The sequence below is a fragment of the Cladophialophora carrionii genome, assembly GCF_000365165.1.
Source record: "Cladophialophora carrionii CBS 160.54 unplaced genomic scaffold supercont1.5, whole genome shotgun sequence".
In the NCBI taxonomy this organism is placed as follows: Eukaryota; Fungi; Ascomycota; class Eurotiomycetes; order Chaetothyriales; family Herpotrichiellaceae; genus Cladophialophora; species Cladophialophora carrionii.
This window is the reverse complement of record NW_008481830.1, coordinates 894,210-920,447: the sequence shown is the minus strand read 5'-3', so window position 1 is coordinate 920,447 and position 26,238 is coordinate 894,210. Positions and strand designations below refer to the sequence as shown.

Genomic DNA, 26,238 nt, shown 5'->3' with positions numbered 1-26,238 from the left:
GATGCCGCGGTGGTGGGAGGAGAGGGTGGTGGGGACGTCGAGTCTGTATCTCGTACATCTATGGAGAGATCTACCTTGTATCAATGGGATTGCGTTGTTATCGGGAGAGGCGAGGGAACAGAAGAAGCATTGGCATATGAAGTGACGTCTGGCTTCTCCATTACGATCGGTATCGTTCAACTTGTGGTGCTGTATCTCAATCAACGCTGGTTGTCGTCTGCCTCGCCGGAGTGCGCATGCTTGACCGGAGTTCATCAGACACAATCACTCCCGTCACTACAACAGACGCACAGGAGATAGAACCAATCACGAACAAGAAAACTCGATTGCCTGGGGGTCTGTACAGATCCGTGGCAGTATTCATCACCGACGACGGGATAATTCCCACAGCTGAACATATCTCAATCAGTCAAGAAGGTCAAGACTGTCCACACCCTGTTCAAGCCCACTCTCTGTGACCTCTCTTAGACTCGATGCCGTGCTGGCCTTCTTCCTCGGTCTTCCTTTCGCGCCCGTTTTCTTCTTCGCACGACCAGCACTATCGACAGCGCTGGGCGGGGGCGCCTCGAGAATCCATTCGACAAGCGCTTCCGCTCGCTCCGTCGTGATGGGATACTCGCTCCCGTCTTCTTGCGCCCATCGCTTCGGATCGGCGGGGAGAGCCTCTCCCTGGACACCTTTCTGATCTGTCGGCCCACCTTCAATTAACTTGGTGCCGCTGGCATCTTTTCTCGCCTGCTCCTCTTCGTCTCGCGCAGCTCTCAGTTCCCTGGCCTTGAAGCTGGCCCTGAAGGACTCTTCATCCACCACTCTTTCATCCGCCAGCGCTTCGAGCAGGGCTTCTTGTTTGATTCTGGCCTTCTTGTCCTCCGGCGTCTCTTTAGGAGCCGTCTTGCGGCCCGGAAAAGGTGTGGGAGTACACAGCTTGTCCCAGGTAGATGACAGGCCCAGCCAATTCTTTGTTCGCCGCAGGATCTCGACCCAGTCTGCGCGGGCAGGCGAACGTGCAGCTAGGAAGATCGGATATCCGTCGCAAACTCGCACGAGACGTGCAACCATATGGGCATGTCGCTGGAGCTCTTTGCTCGATGTCTGGATAAGACAGTGGCATAGAAGCACCGAGTGGAGTACGTCTGTGAGAAGGGGATGATATGTGACTGCTTCGGAGAAGTCAGGTAAGGAGAAGATCGGATGATCCTGATCGACCTGCGTATCCCGGTCCGAGGGGTAAGGAGGCAAGTTGGCTACAGGCACCGCTGCAAACAGCTCGTTCAACCTGTAAATTATCGGTTTGGGTATCTGAGGCAACGGGTGGTGCTTTGTCTGGGGGTCTCTCTGACTCTCATATTTCACGAGCGCCTCTGATAACCCAGCGTGGGCGTGAGCATGGGCAGCATCCACGTCCAGCAGCTTCTCGCTCCGCGACCCGCGTCCTTGCGGGCGGCGTGAGCTCACTCTCTCCAGGAATGCATCTGTGTACTCCGCCGACAGGCCAGGCGTGTAGTCGAAGTGTGACAGAAAAGCGAGATAGTCACGCAGAGCTCTTTTGGCGTATGTGCGAACCAGCCTTCGTGCATCGGCGCGAAAACTCGCCAGTTCCTCTTCTGCAAGCGCTGAGGCGGAAACACCGCTGCCATTGCCATTATGCTGCGCCCCACCACTCCGTAACCCGTACAGAGCCCGTCGAATGTTGTCGCATGCAAGCGTCAGGTACGCTCCAGCTCGGTGGAAGAGCAGTTGGGGCTCCAGGCTGTTCGGGTGGTCCTTCTCCTCCAGTCGACCCTCTGTGCGCTGGTCCCGACCCAATCCGGCGGAATCTTTGGCCAGGACCAAGTCCTGCTGCTCGTTTTGATGTTGTGAATGGTAGAGCCTGTGCACGGCGAGCCCATCGGTACAGTCTCGCACCACGCCCTCGAAGTCGTCCTTGAACATGCGAGCGACGGACCTTGTTCTGTAGGGTGAAGGGTCGGTGGGATTCTGACGGATCACGTCGGTCAGAGGCTCCAGGCTGGTGTACTCGGCCACAGCCATGGAGGGGATCTTCTCGTGGAAGAAATGAACGAATTGTGCGTCGGCGTTCCGCTCGTCGCGCTGTAGGACGTGTTTGGCAACATCCTCCAACGCCGAGGCCGACTGCATCATGGCGACACTGGAGGCGATCTCGTCGAGGCGATATGCGTGGGCTAGTTTCTGCGTTGCATGTTCGCGCATTCGGTGCTTCCTCTCGCGGCTCAGTTTCGCATGCCCGCCACCGCCTCTTGCAGATCCGATCCCGAGAATCTCTGCATCTGCGCCATTAAAGATTCCATTGGTCGCATTCTGCGATGTGTACAAGGACGCAGACGTGGTGCCGTTGGCGGCGCGCACAGCCAGACTCGTAGCGTCATCGATCAACCGCCTGATCTTGACCAGGTCGAAGAAGACAGCAGGATCGATCGGCCGGGGACGAGGAGAATAGTAGTTGCTATGAGCCAGGCTGTCGAGCACTTCGGGGGGAAGATTGAGCCATCTACCAAGACGTCAGCAGCGGTACGGCGTGGACATGAGGTATATTAGGGCGACAACAATACAGCTCCACAAGCTGTTGCTTGCTTGATGTGTGCGGCGGGTGGAACAAAAGAGGTTGTGAAGGCTGTGTGCAACTTACGGCCCGGAGTAGGACGAGATGTGTCTGGTATGCTTGTTGCGACATATGATCAGGGTGGGAGACACTGACAGCTCAGGCGCAGGCCGCGCTTTGCCATTCAATGCCTTTTGCGGCGCGGGTAGAGGCGATGGTGCTGGATCTGAAGGATACTGTTCACCGGTGTTGGTGTCACCCGCAACGTCGGGAGGTTGACTTGTCGGCTGCGTCGAAGTGGAAGCCTTGGGCTTCCTCCTGGTCATGATCTGTTTGGCCAGTGTCTGATCGCGGCCAGAACCAAGACCAATGCAGATAACTGTTGACGGGATGACAGGACTTTTGGCACCAAGGAGAATGCTGCAGCACTTCGCGTCGTGGGGCGATTCACTCCGGGGTCCGCATATGTTTTGGGGGCCGCTGAATGAATGGTCTCTCACCTGTCACTCAGATTCACTTCAGATTGTCTTTCATGTCCTCTCACTGAGATGTAAGCAATACAATGCGATATTTGATACGCTTAATAGTGCAGTGCAGAGCTGAGCCGACGGAGATGAAGATTCGAATGGCTGCACGGCCAAAGGAATGTGGTCAGTATTAATTAGGCCTACAGCTATTCCTCACGTCCATTGCGATCACCACCGCCTCTCGCACCTTCTCCATGATTAACATTGTACTCTTCTGTGAAGCCATCCTGCGCCTCCCGCTCGACCTCATCTGCGAGTAGGAGCTCCACCATCGGCAGGAGGAATGACCTGGTACCCAGTATCCAGACCCCAAGCAATGCTGTTGAACTCCAGGTCGACGGCGGATATCTGGAGCGAAGGTGTGATGGTGAAGAGATTGAAGCCCTTGACCTCATATTCACCGGTGCCGATCCCGAGGAAGTTCCAATACCAGAGGATCTTGGTGCAACCGGCCACGAGGATCTCGATCGTGGTAATGCCTTCCACAGGAGGTGAATTCAACACCCCTTCGATATACCCGTCTTTACCCTGAAAGGTCACAGTGCCGAGCTGTTGTAAAAAGCTTGTTAGACTGCAGGAAATATTGCCGAGAATGGCAAGTGTGTCTACTCACCGGCTGTCCCTCGAGTGACAGGATCGAGTCGCTTGTCTCGGTATAGCCTGGGTCGAGAAGTGCTTGGGCAGTCGCATTGGCGGCAGCCACGTCTCCATGTTCGAGGATTGAGATGTATCTTTGAGGATGTCAGACCGCGTTTCAGCTAGAGGATGGAGCAGCGCAGTGTTCGAAGGGGGGCCCATCCTCGTATTGGGCTCGGTTGGCGCACCATGGGGCCAAGAGTGACAACTTACTGGCTGATAATCGACTCGGCCTGTGCTTGGGAGAGGCAGCCTTGCTGACAGTCAGTACGCTTAGGGGTTGCGAGGGCCACGACGCCGGCGGCGAGCGCCAATGGCGCAAGGAACAATGACAGTTTCATGGTCGACGAGGCCGATGAGCGAGTGGAAGTTTGGCGTCAAGGATGGCAGCAATGGAGAGGCAAGGACTTTCAAAGGTAATGCTCTTGCAGGTCAGGTTGACGGCAGCTACCTCCAGAAGACAGCCCTTCCTCGGACATTTATAGCTGAGCTCCCAGCCGCATGCCATGCTTGAGGCCCTGCGGGCGGATATGCATGAGCTTCCCCTCCTGCCTGGTCGAGAGCTTACCTGCAAGGCAGCATGCAAAGCTCATAGACATACATACACAACCCGCTTGCGACCGCTCCGACGCATCGAGAGGGCAGCCTGGGATTGGTCAGACGTGGATGGAGTCAGTGACCACAGTCCCAATGATGATGGGAGGAGGAAGTGTGAGTGGCGATCTCACGGTGCCGTGATTATCAAAGTCTGCCTTAGCTATTCCCGCGACGGAGGGCTGGCACCTTGAAGCTCGCTCGGTTGAGCTTGAGCGGGCTTGACATTGGTTGAGGCGTTCCAATCCAGCGCGACAATGACGAGGTTTCGTTGCCTGACCCCTGAGGAGATGATCTACAAGGCAGAGCAGACCAGATGGTCGACGACTCCGGCATCACCGATGTTCCGTGAGTCGCTAAGAGCAAGATCGCTGCAACAAGCCAAAGGACATTCCGCGGTGTCAGTCTGAACTGAGATGAGATCCTCCCAGGGAGACATACGGGACCGTACCGCAAAGTGTCGGTCCACGCCTGAGCGCCCTCAGTCGACTGATCCCGAGAAAGCTGGGGATGTCGAAGAGGCTTTCGCAGCTGCCGGATCTGTCGAAGCTCTGGCGGCGTTGAGGGGGAATAGTCGTTGTAGAAACCCCCGTTGAGAACGACAGACAGTGTTGATGTCATGACTTTAAGCCATGCAGCTTCCAGCCCAAACAAACCCCTGTGGACAGCGACTAGCCGCAACCGCTGCCGAGCCAGGGATACCAATGACTTCTGTACGTACCGTGGTACATGGTGGCGCTGCTGCAGGAGACTGGCCTGTCCGCTCGGCCTGGCCTGGCCACATATATACTGTCACGGCTGTGTAGTCGCGTGGGAAATTGGTCGCAGCACACATTTCGATTCTCTGGGGAAAAACATCGATGTCGTTAGAACTGCCTCTGAGATCAGCAAGGCACGACGCCCGCCAAGCTGGTGAGCCCGCGCAGATCATGAGCATGTCAAGCTTCTGGGCATCGTCTCGAAGTCCATCTGTTCATCGTCCCGTGTGTCTCACTTGTGGAGGCTTCATTCATCCGAAGGCGTGCATTAGAGCGAAGCGTGTGCGTGCGTCTGTGCCTGTCCAGCCACCACGTTCTGGCTCTCCACTCCGGGGTTCCGGAGATCGAGTGTCCCAATAGGCCCGATCAGGGGCATTTACAGAGTACTCCATGCATACTGTACGGAGGACATACTCCCATAGCAAAGGTACGACTACTAAGCCTGTGCGGAGTACGAGTATCCATGCAGCTCTTGTACTCTGTACTCCATATCGAGGCAAGCTCCACCACCATCTCGCCGCCGCTGAGAGCTTGATACAGAGTATTGAGCAGAGTTAGAGTACGGACTACAGAGACAAGCATTCTCTGTCGGGCGATGGGCTTTCGCTGACATGGGAACCGACTTGTACCTCTTACTCCTCGGCGACTCTCTGTTGTACATATACCCACCCTGTCTACAATGCGAGTAAGTACATAGCATAAACATACCATACCATATACAACAGACCTCGACGCTGGTCACAACTGCAAGACAAGACCATCGTGGTCCTAATTCTCGCCATAAGACGAACAGCCCTGATCACTCATCACGCCGACACACACAACTTTTCGTCCCGGTGGCCTGGTACCATAGTGGCCGTGTCATACTCGTAAATCCAAGACAAGCCGCCCTCGTCGCCGACCCAGAGAAAGTAAGCCCACATCAACCACTCCTTGACGAGCTGCTGCAGCGTGCCGACCGAATGCTTCCTCATATCGCCGCCCTTGGCAGTGAAGGCCAGGATCTTCTTGACCCGCTCCCGCCGTACAGACTGCCACCGTGACAAGGCGTCTGTTGCTCGAGCCGCGGACTCGTCCTCTTTCCCCGTCTCGTCCATTTTCAGCGCGCTCAGCGTGTCAGCAAGGGTGAGGGCGTCTTCAAAGGCCATCGCGGCCCCTTGACCGCCTGTTGGCGGCATTGCGTGCGCGGCGTCGCCTATCACAATGACTCTGCCGGATTTGCTGGACCAGGAGCTCAACTCGGGGACCTTGTAGTAGCTATTTCGTATGCAGTAGGTCAAAAGTTAGTAAGGTTCAATCATCGACTAGGGTACATACGAGGGATCCGTAGTTGTCTTGGAGGGGGCGACTTCAAGGTTCAAGGTTCAAGTTTCGAGCCGGAGCTGGATCTGGAGCTGGATTCACACTTACGGCCACAGAGTGAGTGTCTCGACGTCGATATTCTTCGACGCGGCGTGGACCAGGTCAGGCCATCTCTCGTTCTCATGGTGCTTCTGCAGAGTCGCGTACAAGGCCGTCTTGTCGTTCTGGAGCTTGTTCCACTCTCCACGCGATCGGTCGTCGCCTTCCACGGTTGCGAAGCACCCGACCCGGTCTCCGGTGTAGGTACACGGCCTGTGTCAGTCATTGTTAGCGTCGGGCCAGATCATGCGTCGTGGTCCTCGAGGGCTTGAGTATCAGGGTGTGTGGCTCTGGCTGAATCAGACCAGTCCAGTCCAGCCAAGGGCACTATCCAGCACAGCAAAGTCACCTCACTTACATGAACATGAAAGAGTTGAGCTTCCCCAAGATCAAACACGGCATGTATACATTCTGACCCACCATCCCGAGTCGCGACCTGGGTAAACTCCCCCCCACGCCCAACTGGCCACTAAAAGTCGGCACGGCACCAGGATCAAGGTACGCCCTCACGCGCGAATGGATCCCATCGGCTCCGACCAGGAAATCAGCCTCTTCGGTGCGCCCGTCCGCAAACATGGCGACGACGGTGCCGCGCTCCGTCTCCCGGATGGCGACACACCGCGCATTGTAATGCACGGGGATGCCGTGCTCGTGGAGAGCCTCCACCAGCGTCTGGCGCACAATGCCCCGCGAGACGCGCAGCGCTTTATACCCGTACCGGTGCTGGCTGCCGTTCAGGATGGTGCCGATGTGACTGAGGTTGCGCGACGAGAGGAATTGAAAGGCCTCGTAATTCCACCCTTGCTTGGCCACGCGGTCGTAGACGTCGATCCGGTCGAGCGCGCGGAGGGCATTGGGCGCCAGCGCGACGAAGCCGCCGTCAAAACCCGTCTTGTCGCGGAGATCGAATATCGCGCATGAGATGTCGTGTCTGTGCAAGGCGAGCGCCAGTGCGGGTCCCTAGCCGGTGAATATGTATTAGAACGAGACGGACGGTAGTGGCGGGTGTGTTGGTGCTGTGTTCGAGTCTTGATGCATGTAACGTACATACCGCCAGGCCGGTGCCAATGATAATGACTTTCATTGTGACGATTCGGAGATGCACGGCTCGACAATGCTGAGGACAGGACAGTCGTAGGCACTGCAAATAGCAGTACGGCAGATTATGAGCAGCAGGACTTACGGCTGAGGATATGGAGTTGATGTGTATCACCCGGTGCGAGGACCAGCAGCAGTATTTGTAGACTCGACATTGCTCGATGATACTCTCCGTCGAGACACCAGCAGCGATGCGCGACGACGGCTGTGCATCTCGAATGTACTCCTGAAACTTCTTCGCTTCGTATCATATGGCCAGAAGGGCGGCAGGTAAAGGGCACGAAACTTCCCACCCCCAACGCGACAGGCTGATTCGCTCACTACGTCTCTTGGGACAGCCGAAAATAGGCGAGAAGGAATGGATGGCAAGCGAGTAGTTAGTCGAATGAAGGAGTCGACGCGAGCTGAGAAAGACAAGAAGAAAGCTTGTAGTGTTGATCCGAATGCAGCATCTCCATCCGACGAAGCGACGCCTTCAAAAGCAACTCCCGTATCCATAGATGGTATCGTATCCTCCGAGGTCTCGTTTCTCAAAGACACAGAATCGACCTCAGAACATGCTCCAGCTTCTCTTCGCACGACGTTGAGCTCATTCGTCTGGCCCGCCAGGCGACATACCGGTCGGGTCTCACCAGTATGCATCCGTCTTCATCAACCTCTCTCCTCTTCGTCCAGTCTCGATACTTGTCGGCATAGTCGAGGCCAAAGCCGACAGCAAAGGCATTGATCTGGATTCCAAGCCTGTTGCCCACAGACTTGGCAGCCTCCGTCCATGGCTCACCGCCGTGGCCCGTGAACAGGGAAAATGAATTCTTGCCAGCCAAGTCGACGGTCGATATCTCTTTGCTGGGCACACCCTTGCCCTTGCTCAACCACGCATGGGGTAGTCGAAAGCCAGGATATGTGCTGACCCGGACTTGGGTGAGGAAATTGCCCGTGAAGGGCTCCAAAGGCCCTTCGTCCTCCAGGTACAGAGCACTCGACTTGTACCACTGGTTCATCATCATGCCGAGACTATCGCCTTCCCCTCGGTGTCGTTCCATGGCGTCGAAAAGTGCCTGGCGACGTCTCTTTCCTGCTTCCGAAGCCTCGGATAGCTCTTTGTTGGCTTTGATCCGTTTCTCCTTGTCTTGTTCGAACATCCCAATAGCACCCCATACCGTCGCTGCAATGTTGTCAGCAGCGAGCAAGAGTACTGACACAAGCTGGAGAAGAAACGAAAGCTACAGCGTCACATATATGGGCTCGGGGAACAAGCTCACCATGATTGCGAAGAAGCTCATTCGACCACTTCACCAAGGCTTGCCCAACAGGCTGGCGTTCTGCATTATAGGTCTGCAGTAACACTGGAGAAGCCTTTCCTTTGAGAACCATCGCCACTTTCCATGCCAGGTTGTAGGCATCTTGAATACACGTGTTGCTGCCGAGGCCGCTGCATCGGTGTCAGCAGCCAAGCACGATATCAGGACGATCAGACCCGGGATCCTGACTCATCAGGTAAATGTCCATGAGGCCACTCACAAAATCGGTGGATGTCGGTGCACTGCATCCCCGAGACAGAATCTGACGGGTCTTAGAACTCCTCTTCCACACCTGCATTCCTGAAGACTCACACGTTCTGCTTCGAGTAAGACTCGGCAACTGTTTCATTGACTCTCCAGCTCGAGATATCCAGCACCTCGAATGGGATCTCATCATTGCCTATCGTCGCTCGTAGCAAATCTTCCACCTGGCCCGTAGCTTTGGCATCGGACCCAAAGGCCTTGATATCAACCCCAGGTTTGGGAAATACCACCAGCATCCACTTGTCCCAAGGTCGTACCATGCGCAAAACCGGGGCGATCCCATGTTCAAGTTCCGTGTCCGGCTGCATTATCCAATGCAGGTGGCCTGTCTGATGACGCATGATGTCGGCTAAATCTGCATTGAAGAGGATATTGTACGCCACCCCTCCGGAAGGCTGGATATTGTAGGAGAGGTCAACCTTGGCCGCCACAGGGCTCCGGGCACCATCACAGCCAAAGAGATACCGCGAACGGATCTTGAACTTCTGGCCGGTCGCCTTGCTGATGACGCTCGTCAGGCAGCCCCGTGAGTCTTGCTCTAGGTCTTGGAAGCTTGTATTGAAAAGACAAATCACCCCGTGGGTAGTCGCGTAACGGACGAGAATCGGCTCGAGCGACGACTGCGGAAGGTCCAAAGACGCACAGGGACTCAAGTCCGCCACTTCTCCCTGTCGCAGGGCGTCAGCTGCTGATGGTGTACGCGCACTGAGAGACGCACCGATTTCGCGGGCCCAGCACCCCACGCGTGAATGCGCCCATACTCAACACCGCTCATGGAATAGCACCAACGGATGGAATCGAGGCAATCCCCTCGGTTTCCAAGGCGGAGACACTCGTCCTCCAGGTCAAGATCACGCATGCATTCTAGCTTCCGTTAACCGAGGACGACGAGCCTGCACGAGTATGAGAGGTCCATACCAAGACCCGCCATGTTGACCAGATGCGCTCGGGGCGTCGCGGTTGTGCCCGGAGCGTCGGATATGAGCATCACTTTCACACCTTCCAGCACTCGGGTCAGCACTTGCTTGCCCAACGGGGCACATCACAAGTCAACAAACCATAATTCACGAGGAAGCAGGCCAGAGATGCGCCAGCTGGTCCAGCCCCGACGATCAAGCAGTCTGTTTCCACGCTGGCATTGGGCATCGGAACGTTCTGTGACATTTTCAGATTCGTAGTAAGTGCGACTCTGTTGCTTTGAGAAGTGAGATAGGACGGCTCCGGACCAGTAAAAGAGTGTCGTGGACGTCCAGAAGCAATATTAATTGCTGAAGTCAAGTAGTGAATAGACGGGAGGGGATGACGGTGTATTTGAATGGGCCTGATGAAGCCTTGTGCGAAGCAGCCAGCAATGACTCGGAACGCCCCTCTCTCGTCGCCACCCAGAGCGGTCGGTTGTGATTGCCGGTATTACCATACACGATACTCTCACGCTCGACGACAGTGGGATCATGCGTTGGAGGCCTCACCGTGAGAAGGGAAGCTAAACGGGGTCAATACTAGGAGGAAAGATGCCGCTTTCTGACATACGTCGTGTGTACTAGTACAGAACTCGATATTGTACACAGTCACCATATCATGTCGGCGAGCTTGGTGCATCGTTCGATGGCTCAGGCATCCGAGCAGGATTAGATGAGCCAATGGTTCGTGCTGTCGCTGACACAAATCAACGCGAAATTGGTCCGGCCAGCAATATACAAGACATACCGAGCTGAGCTGATATTGCTGATACTGTATTCGGCCACTTTCCAGCAGTGACGATGCCGCCTTGGGTCGCACAGTCGTGAGTTGCAGCTAGTATGCCCTCAAGTGGGCTTTCAACATAGAACACACCTGGCACTGGATCATATAAAAGTAGCAGCTGATCTGGGGGGCCATGCCACAACAAAGAAAGTGGCAAAGACGAGGTCTTATAGCGGGGGCAAGGCCAGGGCGAGCTTCTGATATTGGTGCAGATTGCTGATCTGACGAGGCATGGATCCCACGCAAAGCTTTCTCCACCCATGGAAGCTTGGACACATATGGCTCTGTGGTCTTCTATTGCCCGAGATACTGTGGTTCTCCCGAGCATACTGCTTCAGAAGAAGAGCAGACCACCAGTCTCGTAGCTGGCCTGTACATCCCCAACAACTGTGTAGCGACATGGTGATGCTGAACGACGGCCACTCATTTGTACATGAACTCTGAGCCTCTCGCCTGCTAGCTGCAATTTCCAATCATCAGTCGATCCCGGGCTGCGCCTTGCAATCCAAATGAACAAATCGTCTCGTCGTCATATGTCCAATACTCGTTTTGCCAGATAATAACACCGTGCAATGCGTCGAAGAGCATTTTTTGAAAGCTCATGGCAGAAGGTGTGGGCCTTATATAACACCACCCATTGCTCCTATCACGGCTCCAGCGCCAGCGGCATACATCATCCCCGGACACGCCGTCTGGCGCGGACCATTGTTTCCAATCTGAATAATCCCGTTGGTCCCAGCTGTCGTAGTGGGTGTAACGCCCGAGCCGCTGCCAAATACTGTGCACTGAGATACTTGTTGTAGGTTCGAACAACCCACTGAGCTTAACGAGCTGCAGATGCTGCTTGCAGCACTCAGAATGGTTCCCGACACTCCTTGTACCGTGATTCCACCGCCGTTAATGCCTCCCACCGTCACGCCATTGGCACCGGCCAGAGAGGTGAAGCAAGCAGTCGAGGCAACTTGACAGCTCGTGAATGCACTAGAGCACTGGTCTGCGTCGGGGAAGGAGGTCGGCGCGTAGATAAAAGGGTAGTATGAATTGGGTACCGTGGAGCCACCACCGCCGACTCCAGTGATCGAGATCGCGCCGCCAGTTGTTGTCGTTGTGGTTCCTATCACGGCTCCTGTTGTCGAGGAACTCGCGGTTGACCCAGTGAGAGTTCCGTCTATTGTTCCCGTGCATGCCACCCCCACCGAGCAGCAAGCGACTTGATCAGCTTGGTCTAATGTGCATGTCGTCCCCGAGGGACAGCATATGTTATTCGCTCCCAGACCCGAGCAAGAGTCGAGGCCAGCTTGACAACCCTGTCGCTTCACCAACACCCCATCTTCGGGGAGGCCTCCTAGAGGATTGGAAAACGGCGAGTAGTCGTGGCTCGAGCCACACGCGATGCGTAGGAAGGAGAGCAAAGCCAGAGATCGGACATGCATCTCCGGGGCGGTTTGGCCTTGCAGACAAGTTCAGAGGGTGGTTCACCGCCAAGGCATTTGCGGCCAGAGGAGGAATCAGCAGAATGCGGTGGGCTCGTTCGCGCGGCTGTCGGATGTTGTCCCAGTATGGTCTTGGATCTGAATATATTATTTCGCAGGAACAGCAATGCTCGAGGAGGAGACGGAGGTTCTACAGTGCACCCGGTGAAAAGGCGCAGGCGGTGGTGGCTTTCCCTTGACCAGCGCAGCCGACATCGTGGTAGCCCAGCAACGCCGCCACGACTTCGCTTTCGTCATCCCTTCACACATTTTGCGGCCTGGTCTTATTGCTCCTTCTGCCCTACGCATTCCCACAGCACATCGTGTATCTTCACGAGATGGGGGACACTTGAATGAATCTTGGATGGAGTGTAGAAACCGAAAGCTGACGAGGTAAGACTGATATTCGAAGCCCAAAATTCCCGTCCTGTTGGTGAGATGAGCAAAACGTGAATTCTGCAATGCTGAAGGATACACAAAATCTTCATGCTGAATTTCATACTTTACTAGACCTGACTATGCCGCACCTTCGATAAGCCAAGGCAACATCTGCTTTGAAAGGTACATACTGATTTTGCAGTGCTAGGTTACTGGCATTTTGAGCTAGCAGTGTTGGGATTGTTCCTACCGTAAGAGCCCAGCCGCCTTACAACAACCGCCCATTCAATTCTGTTGTCCGTCCGATAGGACCGAGCACCAGCCACGACCAATGCTAATTAAATCCTACCCTTTCCGATCAGTGGCATTCGTCGCTCTACAATCGCTCCGGGCTTCAGCTTCTCAGGCCAAAAGCTGGACGGTGATATGGAGTCCACGTAAATCACCCGTGGCACATGCCATTGCCCACCCCTTCTCCCCTGCTCGAACTGTCCCAAGAAGCTTAAGTCGGGTTCAATGTGCCTTTGAGCAAACGCTGTGTGAGATGCTTCCACATCAAGTTGAGCTCCGGGCAGAGAAGAGTGTCCGCACGTCCCAAGCCGACATCCAGAGACTGTATGTCCTGCCTGCGCCGCTCATAATTCATAGCAGCCCTGGATGGTTGTGCTTGTGCTCGTGCTCGTCGATTTACCATAAGTATGTGCCCATATAACCCGTACATTCCCTTTGGCAGTGAGCACACAAGCTATTCTGCAACACCACCATGATTCCAATTCCTCGCTTTGTCAAAGCTCCTCCTGTTTGACGAATACTCGGGCACGGAGCTCTAGCTTCATTGATTCGCAGCCCTTATTCCGCGCATCGGCTACCACTCCTTATGATCATCAAGGCGCTGCATCCGGCCCAGCTAGATTGTTACTATCAACGGACATATACTGTGTTAGCAGTCAATCATGTAACTTCCAAGAGCAATACCTGGGGTCCTTTCCACCGGCGCCAGAGCAAGTGTTGCACGTTCTCGTGCACGTTACTTGTTCCAGGCATGAGACTGGGCTTCAGTTGAGACTCAGCCAGCCGTCTGCCTCTCGGACAGTGCCCGGAGGCTGAGAGCTTGACCATTGATCAAGGAATAGAGAACCCCGGTATTCCTGCCAAGATTTTACGTAGCTTTTTTGTGGACTTGGTCTTGACGAAGGAGCGCTATATTTCGCTTGTATCGATGACTCTGATCAGGGAGGCAGGGCGTTGACTTGGCGAGCAGCTTCATCATCCAAGATGGAGGCTTCTGGCGTTCTGCCGTGCCTTAATTTTTTATCACCGAAACACAGCAATGACAACAAGGAGTCGGTGACGTCTGCGTCGAACCCTTTGCGCTCTTGGTTTGTTTACTGGTACGAGGTACAAGCTACTCCGTACACGACATGATGTTCGCTCACCTGTGCCTGACTCGTAGACTCGCTGAGCAGCTCGCTGGTCCAGAATCTAGACTTTCGATCGCTGTCTTAGCGGCCCACGTGGTCTTCCAACAACAAGCGCGACAATTATTGTCATCCCACAAGCTGCCTTCGATTCTTCACGCACAGCTGGAGACGCGCAGAAAGGGGTAATTCTGCCAGCCAGGGACCTGGGGTACGAGGTAGCATCGGGGCGGAACCACACTGCTAGGCTCGGAACTTGACCTGTCGAAGACTAACCCAGCACGCCCAGGTACCACGAGGACGGCATTGGAACAAAGGCGTCGACTCGTGCTCGACTGCCATTCGTTACACGGGAACGCCCTTCGCAGCTGGTCCTGCCCAGACTGGCGAAGTATTGTTACTCTAGAAGAACTTCAACCGACAACTGCAATTCGTCGCGCTGTCTGCGTTCAGGTGAAACTGACCCTTGCAGCTCGACCGGCACGACCGACTCGAGCAATGCATCATACCGCCAACGGATGCGTACAGGAGCCCGCTTTGACATACTATTCCGTCCTCTTCGCGGCATCCCCTTAGCTCCCATGATTAGCATTGTATCACAGCATTCTCCTTTGCCAGGGATCTGGTAAGTGCACATGCAGCAATCCACCCTCTCGGTATACAGAGTACTTCTTGCGCGTTGCTCCCTCGTGTTTCTTCCATCATGCATTCCGCTGTCAGGTTGTCAAGTCCACGGACCGCACAATGGTCGCAAACTCGTCCGTTTCTCTGGACACCACGCTCGACCCTTTACCTCCAGTCTTGCGGCACGGCTTGGTCGCCGTCGCATTCTTCGGCATCTTGTCACTCGTCTCCAGTGTCGCCCTCCTCACCTTCCTCACATATCGACTTTGTGTGTGGTACCATCGGGGTCAACTAAGAGATGGCGCCAATCAATTTCTGCTCCTCATCTATAATCTAGTCTTGGCGGATATTCAGCAAGCGATGGCGTTCGCTCTGACCTCAGTATATCTTTCGCAAGACAAGATTGAGGTTGGGACTACGACCTGCTGGGCAAACGGCTGGTTTGTGTCGACTGGCGACTTGGCGTCCGGAGTCTTTATCTTCGCCATTGCATTGCACACATATTTCGCCGTGGTGAGCGGACGCCGCGTCAGCAACAGGGTGTTCTACGGTGGAATCGCCTGCTCGTGGACCTTCATCTACTTGATGGCCGTCATTGGCGTTGGCTTGGATCCCAAGCTCTACCAACGGGCTGGGGCATGGGTCAGTATCAGTACATCATCTTCTTTCTGCAAGACTGATGGATGCGACAGTGCTGGATCAACAAAAGGTTTGACAAGGAACGATTGTGGCTCCACTACTTCTGGATTTTCATCTGCATGTTCGGTACCGTGGTCACATACATCCTCATATTTCTCTCCATCACAGCGAAGTCCCGGATCCGCCCCCAGGTCAATTTTCCGAATCACGACGGAAGTGATCCTGCCGCGATGAAACGAGCGGCGAAGTATATGATCATCTATCCCGTCGTCTACGTCGTCTGCACGCTGCCGCTCGCAGGTGGGAGGATGGCGAGCATGACGGGGATGACCGTGCCGTACTGTAAGGCTGTTCCAGAACGTGGAGAAGCGACTGTTGACTAACCGTGCTAGGGTGGTTTTGCCTTGCCGGTGCTGCCATCACCTCTTGTGGTTGGCTCGACGTCCTCCTCTACGCTGTGACACGACATGTCCTCATATTCAGGCGGGGTCCGCCTCCGCCGCAAGACCTGGGCCTGGATACTTTTGGCTGGAAGGATGTCGGAGACAGCTTCTGGGGGATGCGAACGACTATCACCGGCCCATTGGGGGATCCAAACACCCGCAGACGGGATAAGCGAGACTTTCTTGGGCGAAGGCCGCCGCGTCCGATATCGAGGCAATCGGACGAAGCTCACTTTGCGGGCCAGCCAGAGGGCATCATCACAGCCAAAACCACGATCGAAGTGCGATCGGGCCCTATAATCAACTACGCTGATTCAGACATCAGTGCTATAGAGATGGAGGACAAGTCGGATCGGACTCATTCTCATTCCCGGAATGAGTGAGGCATTGAAGCCGCGCACATTCGGTGGGATAGCACATGGGGCCATGACGAAGCGATGAGGGAGGAACGTATGAGAACTACGGCTAATTGTGTTAACATAAAGAGCTAGACCGGCTTTGTATATATGGGATATTGCGTATGTGCACGAGCGAGATCACATTGAATTTCCGGTGGTTTTGACAACAGAATTGCGTACCATTTTCGTGTCCATAAAGCGGCAGCCGCCTCGGCACACGCCATTGCGGGCTGAACTCGGGGGTAGGTGCAGCTACGAGTACGTACCTACCCCGACTACGACTACTGAATGCTGCTCGGACTCACGGAAGAGGCCAACAACTCCATACTCTTCGTCGATAACACTCAATCCCTCCGCGCCCATATCTGTACGGTGCCGGGAAGAGCTTGTCACCCTCACCAGTTCCTCATCACAATGCTGTAGATACCACCCGCCTCCTGCGTCAGCGAGCATCGTCCCTTCTTAGCTTCCACCAACCCCTCAATCATGGAACGATATCCACGAGTAGCCCTATCCGGGGTGACACGGAGTCTCAGGGCTTTGCGGAGTTCTCGAGCGTATGCCACGACCTCTCAGCCCACTCTTCGAACCGCTCTCTTCTTTCCCGGTCATGGCGTCCAGAGGAAAGGCATGACCAAAGACTGGGTGGAAGCATTTCCCAAAACGTGTAAACCATTCTTAGAAGAGATGGATGACATAGTCAAATGCAAGCTATCCACCTTGATTGAGGAAGGGCCTATTCTGCAGCTGGATAAGACGGAGAACGCCCAACCGGCGATCATGGCCGTGTCCATCATGATTCTGAGAGTACTCGAGCAGGACTTTGGTTTCAAGACCGAGGAGGTGATCGACGTCACACTGGGTCACAGCCTGGGTGAATATGCAGCCCTCGTCGCTGCGGGCAACCTGGAATATGCATATGCTCTTGACCTGGTCCGGAAACGCGGCGACGTCATGGGAGAATGCACGAGGAAGGCAAAAGAGGAATCAGGTGAAGAATTCGGCATGATCGCTCTCGTCTGTGAGCCACAACAGTTGGAGGGGTTGATCGCAGCTGTCAAGGAATTCCTTGGCCATGGTGCTGAAGGCACGAAAGACGACTCCAGCGCACTTCCGGCGGTGGAGCAGGTCGCGATTGCTAATATCAACTCGAAGAATCAGATAGTCTTGAGTGGCAGCTTCCAGCGAATCCGGAATATGCTCGTCCATCTTCGCGAGTTTGGCGGACACGATCCACGAGCTGTTGAGTTGAAGTCGCGTTCAGCATTCCACAGCCCGATCATGATGCCGGCCTACGAGTTCATGAAGAAGGCCTTGCATCCGGAAAAAGTGGTGTTCCCGGGACGAGTCCCCTGCATCAGCAATGTCACCGCCACGCCGTTCAGCTCGAAGGAAAATCTGATCAATAATCTCGCGAGGCAGGCCGTCGACACTGTACTCTGGTGGGATTCCATCAAATACCTGGACAAGGAAGCCGGGTGCAAACGATACCTCGGGGTAGGGCCAGGCAAGGTCGGCCGTAACCTCATCAGTAAATCGATTGACGGACCAGTCTGGTCGATCACGAAGCCATCAGAGATTGAACAGACTCTGCGGGAACTGGAAGCCAGCACGAAGGAGGAAGTCAAATAACAACAGCAGAAGTCCATGATGCAGGGGAGACCAGGGGAAGGCCGTGAATCCTCTAAGGGGCACATGGTGGTTACTTGCTCGCTGCGAACAGGTAATCGAGACCTTCTGCGGGTTACGTACCCTGAAGGCATGGAAGCTGAGCGACCGCCACTGCAAACGCCTATGCCCGCACAACAAGAGAGCCCATGAAGGCGGTCTAGAGGTGCCGATGGTCGGGGGCAATTCACTATGGTCGACCGCGCAATGAGAAACATCGGTAGTCACATGATGAGCCGGAAATCCTGGTTTTATATTCCAATTCAACAAAAAGTTGTTCAAAATCACCAAGACCCCTAATCTGGCGAGTTCAGGTCAAATCACTCTGGCGACGGTCCAAATCAACAAAGTGAGAGGCGGCTCCCAGTTAGGCGAGAGAGTTCGAGTCCCAGGGTGTTCAGGGCATCATTTGATGTGACGAACTGGCATCGGGCCAGAAGGCATTCACCCTCGATAGAACTCTCACCTTCGATCCAATCTCGACCGACCGACCTAGCGAACTCGAATCGATCCGATCCGCGATAACGTTCCGATAAAAGTGTTTGCCTACTTGACAAGTCAAATCGGTGTTCAGCAGAACACGAGATGAGGAGTAGACCGGGGTGGCCACCTCGAGTATAGCCTGATCAGAGAAGTAGCTGTGGTTACTTTTTGTGTCTTTGGAAGAGGCTAGCATTTATTTCCTGTGTGCCTCTTTTGTGAAGTTATATCGGTTTAGTCCATCGGCCGATGCTAGCGATAGGAGTGGTCAATATAGCTCAAAGCTTAGATCATTGTAACGCCGAACCTGACTCTGAGCATACCAGGTAGTGTTGTATATACCCGTTTCGATTTCTCTTCTATTTATCCTCCCCCCTCCACTGTATAGCTAGGCATCAGCAGAGGGTACTAGATATACCATCCATATGCAAGGCTGGATACGAGGTATTCCCCAGAGCACGTGGGTCTGGTGTTTAGCGAATTAGCGGGGAACACAATCACATGTCAGATCTGTCACGACGTCAGTTTCTCCTTTCTCATCTCCCAGTCACTCGAGTCTTAGTTTCCTGCTCCTTCTTTCCCGTGCCGTCTTCGCGGTGTCGTCTGCCCTCTCTTCGTTGACCCCTTCCTAATTGGCGACAATTCCCTCTCCCACTTCATCTCTAGCATGCCTATCACCTGGCTTCAATGAGTGAATATCTCCCCTCGTTCATTGTGGAACCTGTCCTGCGCCAGGCACGGCGATTCTCTCGACTCAGCACCACCGCAGAAGAATCGCCCGGTTTCCTCCCTGCCGTCCCCGATCTGCAGCGCTGGAGCCCCGCTCGTTTTTGGACTACATCGCCTCCTCTTTCGCTGGAAGATCCTATTGTCGAGCCGACCGCTGAGAGCAGAGAGACCACGGTCCAGTCCATCACCAGAACCATCCAACTATGGGCTGCCCAACTCAACAGCTTCGACACCATTCCTTCTCCTCTTCTGGAGCCAATGGATGACCTGGTGGGAGAGCCGGCTCAACATACGCTACGGCAAGAGCCGTCCACGACCGAATTTCCTGCGCTCGAACCTGATCTAGAACCTCCTCCGCGACCTGTCCGCCTCGAAGCCCTTCGGAATGACAGCGAAACCTCCCTGAATCCTGCCAACGAGTTATCCTATCAGTCTCGAGTCCATGAAGATAACTCAAGGCCTCATGCGACATCTGACCCCGTTGCCACGCCCGATGGGGAATCAACGCGGCTAAGACGGGGAACAGGTACACAGAATGGAGGAGATAATGTCGGCGGCCGGAGAAGAGACGGGTCAGGAACCCTGCCAGAAGATGATGGCATGGGAGCTCTCCGACAGAAGATCAGCGCTATATGGTCAGGCCCCGGAACCGCCGCAGAAAAGTCGAAGCTTGTCCATGGCTTGATGATGGAACGGTATCAGAAAGGCCATGCTGGGAAACGCTCTTCTCTGAAAGCACTCGAACTGCCTCATCGCTCAGACTCCCCCACCTCGACGATTTCCGCCGTCGGCCAGGAAATCAACTGGAGTCTGACCGAGAAGGACCTTCAGCCAACATACGCACCAGTGCACCCCGACGACATGAATTCGTCTGGAGAGTTGGCCAAACCGGCGCTTGGCTGCGTTCATTACATACGTAATGTGAAAATGCAGTGCAGCAGTTGTGAAAGATGGTACACCTGTCGGCTCTGCCATGACGAGGCAGAGGACCATACTTTACCGCGGCGAGAAACTAAATACATGCTTTGCATGCTTTGCAACACCCCACAAGCCGTGGGTCAGGTTTGCAAGAAGTGTCAGGTCCCAGCCGCTCATTACTACTGCCCCATCTGCAAATTGTGGAACAACGACCCTGACAAGTCGGTCTATCACTGTGACGACTGCGGTATCTGTCGACTCGGCGAAGGTCTGGGCAAGGACTTCTTCCACTGCAAGACATGCGCCGCTTGCATGTCGATCGCGGCCGAAAGCACCCATAAATGCATTGAACGGAGCACCAAGAGCGATTGTCCCATCTGTGGGGAATACATGTTCACCTCAAATAAGCCCGTTGCGTTCATGCGATGCGGCCACAGCATTCACGAAGCATGCTTTGCCGATTGGTGCAATACCAGCTACAAGTGTCCAATCTGCTCCAAGAGCATTGCAAACATGGAGAGTCAATTCCGACGGCTCGACAGACATATCGAAGAACAGCCCATGCCCGAGGAGTATCGTGACAATCGAGCGTACATATTCTGCAACGACTGCAACAGCCGCAGTGTGACGAGCTATCACTGGCTTGGGCTGAAATGCACCATCTGCGAATCTTACAATACGGCTCAACTGGAGCTCCTGGGAGCAGAGGAAACACCTCAACTTCAGGAACAGCAGCAGCAGGCTCAGCAGGCAGGAACTTCTGAGGCAGCGCTTACGGCGAGCCAGAGCCATACGCCTACAGGTGAATTGACCCAGCCCGTCGATATTGCTAGAGCCTTCGGCGAGGTCCAGCCGCGTCCCGTAGAGTCGAGGCCGACTTCAGGAACGCCATTGAGCAGATCGTCCTGGCTACTACCCCATTCACCTACCGCTCGGTCGACTCGTTCCATGTCACCGGTTGTCGGCAGTTATTTCGGCACAGGACCACGATCATCAGGGACACCTGAGGCGCTACCCTCCCGACGTGGCACTACACCCTTGGACGACGACGAGGATCTCGATTTCTGGGGTCGCCCATACTCACCTCGGCGAGGTGAGGCTGAAGGAGATGACTCCGAGTCCGGGTCTGAGTCCGAGAGTGACCCTGACGACGTGATGGAGGACGATGATGACGAAGAAGACGCGATGGATTTGATCGGGCATCGATGATTACTGACAAAGCGAGGCTGGGTGCATTTCCACATCTGCGAAGGATCGGTTACGGCTGCACTATGGTCCCGGTAGCAAGGCATGGCGTCGTGTCTCTCTGCCTATCCGCACGTCCTGGCCATGGCTTGCGTGTCACGCTGGGCAGCTACTTGGAAAAATTGGCGTTTCAGCTATCTCTATAAACTTGTACTATTAGTAGCACATGAGCCTCGTGTCTTCTGTGAGTGGCACGAAGACTCCTTACATCGGCATTTGGCTTCGAGGCTCTGGAGCTGATCACACCCCTGCGTTACAATCTCATGCAAAAGGGCCATTCAAGGCTGTCGGGAGCCTGTGCCGTCTCCGCTATACGAAGGGCCTTGGGCGCCTGCAGGCCACTCATGATATGGAATCATGGCAACTGCCAGCATCGACCCGTGTGCCAGGGCCCCCTTAGTGCCGCTCTGGATTTACCTCAGCTAAGTCCGATATTGCCGATTCAGGGATCCAACAGGTCCCCCAAAGCTCGTTCGGCTTTCGTAAGCTCCCCTGCAGGCCCTGCATCTTCCCCAACAGGCCAAACTACTTCTGCCATCTGGATGGTCGTCGAGCTCAGGGTGGAGCGATCTTCTTTGGCTATAGGCGCGGGGAACACCTCCATCGCATGCGATTTGACGGCACAAAGCAGCTACCTCACCAGGCAATAGTGACGACCATGGCCGTGGGGATGCGAGCCGAATTTCCCACAATTTATCCAGAATGTGCCGGCTCTTCTCGCCGTGGGAAGCGAGGTATATAATGGAAGCGTGTCCTCAAAATCTTGGAGATGGAAATCGAGTATTTCCGAACGCCCTGACACCTGTACAGATCGACCCCGGAGCCCATTAGTTCTTTCACGCGACCCCGAATCCGACGAGACAAACGCAAAGATGGGTGACGCTGGCATGCCTAGATCGCTCGCTGAGAGCTTGGAGAACACGAAGGTCACCTATACCCAACTGGGAGCTTCTGGCCTGAGAGTGTCGATCCCCATTCTGGGCGCCATGTCGTTTGGTAAGCCTGTCCTCTCCCCTATCTTGGGAGCACCATGGGAGGCTTGATCTGGCCCTCATGTTGTGGTTGGGCAGTATACGAAATCGCGAGCAGGGTGGACGTCGTGAGATCGAAGGACTACCCGGCGATTCGCAACCTACTCGGCATAAGATTTCATCCTATCACGACCGATCACTTTCCAATTTTCTATCACAAGCCAATGGGTATTGCTAACACCTTTGAAATACAGGCCACAAAGACTGGCAACCCTGGGTCATCGATGACGAAGCCGAAGTGGACAAACTCCTCAAGGGCGCGTACGACCGCGGGCTCAACACCTGGGACACGGCCAACGTCTACTCGAACGGGGAGTCGGAACGCATGATTGGCCGGGTGATCAAGAAACACAACATCCCCCGCCATAAGCTGGTGCTGCTCTCCAAGTGTTTCGGCACCGTTGGCGAGGAGCCGGGCGTGGTACACATCAAGTACCCGGAGCAGATTCGCCAGAGCAAGGACTACGTCAACCAGGGTGGGTTGTCGAGGGCCGCCATCTTCAACGCCGTGGAGGCGAGTCTGGAGAGGTTGGGCACGAGTTACCTTGATCTGTTGCAGATCCACCGGTTTGACAAGAGCGTTCCTGTTGAGGAGACTATGAAGGCTCTTCATGACCTTGTCCAGAGTGGAAAAGTCAGGTATATCGGTACGTGTGTCTTGCCGCGTCGCTGATCCTCTCTGATCTCGCTATGATGCCCTTGCTCTCCTCCACGCCTTGAGAGAGAGGCGTCTGAATGTCCTTGGGCTAACATGATGATCTCTCTTCGTGTCGCAGGTGCCAGCTCCATGTGGGCGTACCAGTTTGCCAAATTGCAGCAGGCCGCCGAGGCGCACAACTGGACCAAGTTCGTCTCCATGCAAAACCACTACTCGCTCTGCTACCGTGAAGAGGAGCGCGAAATGAACCCCTATTGTCACGAGACCGGCGTCGGCCTCATCCCCTGGGCCCCTCTTTACCGCGGTCTGCTGGCCCGTCCGCTCGGCAGCGACGCCACCACGCGCGAGGAGTCCATGAAGGGGAACCCGATGTTTGGGGGCCAGGACCCCGTGGACAGGGAGATCATCCAGCGCGTGCAGGACCTGGCGGCAAAGAAGGGCTGGAAGATGAGTCAAGTGGCGCTGGCGTGGATCATCCAGAAGAACACCATTCCCATCGTCGGGTTCAGTAATCTCGCGAGGTTGGAGGAGGCCGTCGCGGTCAGGGGCAAGACGCTCACTCCCGAAGAGATGAAGAGCCTGGAGGAGCCGTACAAGCCGAAGGCTATCGTGGGGCATTCGTAGGGGTGCATGAGATGTCGGTAGCTGAGGGTCTACAGACGCGGCATGGTTACTCCCCTGCTGTAGTATGCTCGCTACTGGAGTGATGGTAGGGAAACCAAGTAGGAGACTTCGAGGGCAAAGGGGCAGGTCATGGTGGCGGACCCAGACACAGACAGACAGATAGACACTACGGTGTGAATATGAATAAGACCTACAGTCCCGACATAGGATTCAAGGACGAACGAACGAACTATGCGGGGTGCTAAAGCCCACCACGCAATGCTACATTGGTATATATGCTGGCAGCTTCGTGTTAACTGCGGAGCAATAGAAATGCTAGGTGCCTCGTGAGCCCGTCCGTCAGTCTCTACGTGCTTGATACGATGTGATAAAGATGGTGTCTTCTGGAGTCATCCAGCATCTCACCATCAGCGTCCTACATAGCGATACAGCAGTATCAGCCGGACAACTTGCACCCATTACCAGCATGCTTCCAGGGCACGGCTGAAGGGAAGGGTGGCCGTGGTGGTTCTCAAACTACAGAGCACTCCGTACTCCGTACAGTGTCACGTGTAGCCTGATTAATTTCGCACTAGCACCATCTCAGTTAGACTAAACGCCCCCTTGAAGCGGCCTGAACCTGCTTCGAATTTCCCTGCGCCGCAAACTCGCCGGGCCCGCAGCATGTCGCGCCTTGCAATTCGGAGGTGAGTTTCCACCATCGGCGACGGTCGAGGACGACAATGCTGCCACGTCGGAACCATATATTTTCGTGACTTGGGACTGGTTGGTACAGCCATGCTGGCAGCAGAGCATATATATATTGGGCGAGAATGATGAAAATGCCCTCGTCGCGGAGGGGCCTGTACGAACGAACCGTCGAGCCCGTCTTGGCCACCCTCAATCGTCGCACCTCGATCCTCGTCGTTTCCGTCTTCTTCACATTGACGTTGGTCGCGTGGTACCGGTCGGCGTACGGCTCAACAGCGCCCCTGTTACACAGCGACTATGGCGCATACGGGCGGAAGAGGGGGTTCGACGGGACCTGGGATTACGAGCGGGACGCGGAGAATCTGATGCTGGATTCGCAACAATGCGACCAAGCCTTTCCCGGGCTGTTTGAAGAGGTGGACCGGCCGGTGAACGAGCGCATGCACACGCCCATCACGTCCGACGAGATTGACGCCATCCCCAAGCAGAACGGCTACGTGCGGGCCATGATCTACAACCAACAAGTATTATCTTGGACCAACCCCCCGGGAGGCGCCCGTTGTGTGCTGTTGTTTACTGACTGTCATAACAGTTATACATCATCGACAAGGCCGGAGGGATCTACTCGCGGGAGATCGCCACCCTGCACGCCTTGCACCGCGCGATCCTCACGTCCCCCGAACCACTCCCGAACATCGAGTTCGCGTTCAACACCGACGACCGCATCCCCTCGGTGCCCTTGTGGGGCTACGCGCGCCGCACCGAAGACACGCACATCTGGCTGATCCCGGACTTTGGATACTGGTCGTGGCCCGAGACCAAGGTCGGCTCCATGCGCGAAGTGCAGATGAAGGCGGCCCTGACCGAGGCGTACGACGGGTGGACGTGGGCCAAGAAGGTGCGCAAGATCCTGTGGCGCGGCGCGACCATGGGCCTACCCCTGCGCGAAAAGTTCATCCAGGTCACGGCGGACCAGCCGTGGGCGGACGTCAAGGCCCTGGACTGGCACAACAAGGAGTCGATGGCCAACGACCTGAAATCCATGGCCCAGCACTGCCAGTACAAGTACCTCGCCCACACCGAGGGGAACTCGTACTCGGGCCGTCTGAAGTACCTGCAGGCCTGCCGGTCCGTGGTCGTCGCCCACACCATGGACTGGATCCAGCATCACCACCCGCTGATGCGCGCCAGCGGGCCCCAGCAGAATTATCTCGAGGTCGACCGCAGCTTTGACGATCTCGCTCAGAAGATCGCCTGGTTGGAGGCGCATGATCAGGAGGCCGAGCGCATTGCCGCGAACAGCGTCAAGACGTTCCGCGAGCAGTATCTCACGCCTGCGGCCGAGGTGTGTTATTGGAGGAGAGTCATCCACGGGTGGGCCAAAGTCAGCTTTGAGCCCGAGTTTTTCAAGGTCGTCAATGGGTCCCGTGTCTGGAGGGGCTTGCCTGTTGAGTCGTATTTGTTGGAAAGGAGGTTGGAGTGGAATCCTTATTGAGGGCGTCTTGCGTGGCACTGTTTATCATTGATGGGAGACGCTGTGTTTGGATATCACCATCGATGATGTGAGACGCTGTGTTTGGGCATCTGCATCAGGGCTACTCGAATGTACAAAGGAGAGCAAGGCAAGGCGTTGGCATCGTTTGGAGACCGGGACTGGACCACGTACACACATACATCTTTGATGCGACCTATCTCATCTAGCGGCCATCATGTATCTATTGAGCTTTTCAGGCCGAGATCGAACACGTACTGCATGTACTGTCCTGTACAAGTCTTCTTATCGAATCATGTCTGTGGACGAAGAGGTTGCAATAGAACAGAGGCACGAGTGGGAGAACAGTGGCATGTACTTCTTCACAGCGCTATATTCTCTACTCGTACGATGTACTGTCCTAATTCCGGCTTTCCTCAATTTCGTCCCTCCATCATATTGTGCTCCTT

At 55.1% G+C, this 26,238-nt stretch overlaps 10 protein-coding genes across 10 annotated transcripts; 5 read left to right on the top strand and 5 right to left on the bottom strand.

Annotated features, from left to right (window-relative positions):
- Window positions 1-405: 405 nt before the first annotated feature.
- Window positions 406-2,886, bottom strand: G647_06148 (uncharacterized protein; the record flags this gene model as incomplete). The annotated part of the gene is made up of 2 exons (XM_008730472.1): window positions 406-2,509; window positions 2,648-2,886. The coding sequence occupies 2 exons, from the start codon at window positions 2,884-2,886 to the stop codon at window positions 406-408; spliced, it is 2,343 nt and encodes a 780-aa protein (XP_008728694.1).
- A 447-nt stretch (window positions 2,887-3,333) lies between these two features.
- G647_06147 (uncharacterized protein) lies at window positions 3,334-4,064 on the bottom strand (the record flags this gene model as incomplete). Its single annotated transcript, XM_008730471.1, has 3 exons — window positions 3,334-3,636; window positions 3,701-3,818; window positions 3,937-4,064. 3 exons carry the CDS (start codon window positions 4,062-4,064, stop codon window positions 3,334-3,336), a joined length of 549 nt encoding a protein of 182 aa, XP_008728693.1.
- Window positions 4,065-5,881: 1,817 nt separating this feature from the next.
- G647_06146 (uncharacterized protein) lies at window positions 5,882-7,560 on the bottom strand (the record flags this gene model as incomplete). The annotated part of the gene is made up of 4 exons (XM_008730470.1): window positions 5,882-6,332; window positions 6,486-6,689; window positions 6,835-7,436; window positions 7,528-7,560. The coding sequence occupies 4 exons, from the start codon at window positions 7,558-7,560 to the stop codon at window positions 5,882-5,884; spliced, it is 1,290 nt and encodes a 429-aa protein (XP_008728692.1).
- A 544-nt stretch (window positions 7,561-8,104) lies between these two features.
- G647_06145 (uncharacterized protein) lies at window positions 8,105-10,303 on the bottom strand (the record flags this gene model as incomplete). Its single annotated transcript, XM_008730469.1, has 7 exons — window positions 8,105-8,739; window positions 8,837-9,006; window positions 9,096-9,137; window positions 9,188-9,807; window positions 9,858-10,003; window positions 10,058-10,138; window positions 10,198-10,303. The coding sequence occupies 7 exons, from the start codon at window positions 10,301-10,303 to the stop codon at window positions 8,105-8,107; spliced, it is 1,800 nt and encodes a 599-aa protein (XP_008728691.1).
- Window positions 10,304-11,502: 1,199 nt separating this feature from the next.
- G647_06144 (uncharacterized protein) lies at window positions 11,503-12,315 on the bottom strand (the record flags this gene model as incomplete). The annotated part of the gene is made up of 1 exon (XM_008730468.1): window positions 11,503-12,315. The coding sequence occupies one exon, from the start codon at window positions 12,313-12,315 to the stop codon at window positions 11,503-11,505; it is 813 nt and encodes a 270-aa protein (XP_008728690.1).
- A 2,579-nt stretch (window positions 12,316-14,894) lies between these two features.
- G647_06143 (uncharacterized protein) lies at window positions 14,895-16,239 on the top strand (the record flags this gene model as incomplete). Its single annotated transcript, XM_008730467.1, has 3 exons — window positions 14,895-15,416; window positions 15,467-15,755; window positions 15,806-16,239. The coding sequence occupies 3 exons, from the start codon at window positions 14,895-14,897 to the stop codon at window positions 16,237-16,239; spliced, it is 1,245 nt and encodes a 414-aa protein (XP_008728689.1).
- Window positions 16,240-16,740: 501 nt separating this feature from the next.
- Window positions 16,741-17,886, top strand: G647_06142 (uncharacterized protein; the record flags this gene model as incomplete). Its single annotated transcript, XM_008730466.1, has 1 exon — window positions 16,741-17,886. One exon carries the CDS (start codon window positions 16,741-16,743, stop codon window positions 17,884-17,886), a length of 1,146 nt encoding a protein of 381 aa, XP_008728688.1.
- A 1,203-nt stretch (window positions 17,887-19,089) lies between these two features.
- G647_06141 (uncharacterized protein) lies at window positions 19,090-21,258 on the top strand (the record flags this gene model as incomplete). Its single annotated transcript, XM_008730465.1, has 1 exon — window positions 19,090-21,258. One exon carries the CDS (start codon window positions 19,090-19,092, stop codon window positions 21,256-21,258), a length of 2,169 nt encoding a protein of 722 aa, XP_008728687.1.
- Window positions 21,259-22,166: 908 nt separating this feature from the next.
- G647_06140 (uncharacterized protein) lies at window positions 22,167-23,607 on the top strand (the record flags this gene model as incomplete). Its single annotated transcript, XM_008730464.1, has 3 exons — window positions 22,167-22,290; window positions 22,520-22,972; window positions 23,102-23,607. The coding sequence occupies 3 exons, from the start codon at window positions 22,167-22,169 to the stop codon at window positions 23,605-23,607; spliced, it is 1,083 nt and encodes a 360-aa protein (XP_008728686.1).
- An 821-nt stretch (window positions 23,608-24,428) lies between these two features.
- Window positions 24,429-25,792, top strand: G647_06139 (uncharacterized protein; the record flags this gene model as incomplete). Its single annotated transcript, XM_008730463.1, has 2 exons — window positions 24,429-24,821; window positions 24,890-25,792. The coding sequence occupies 2 exons, from the start codon at window positions 24,429-24,431 to the stop codon at window positions 25,790-25,792; spliced, it is 1,296 nt and encodes a 431-aa protein (XP_008728685.1).
- Window positions 25,793-26,238: the final 446 nt, after the last annotated feature.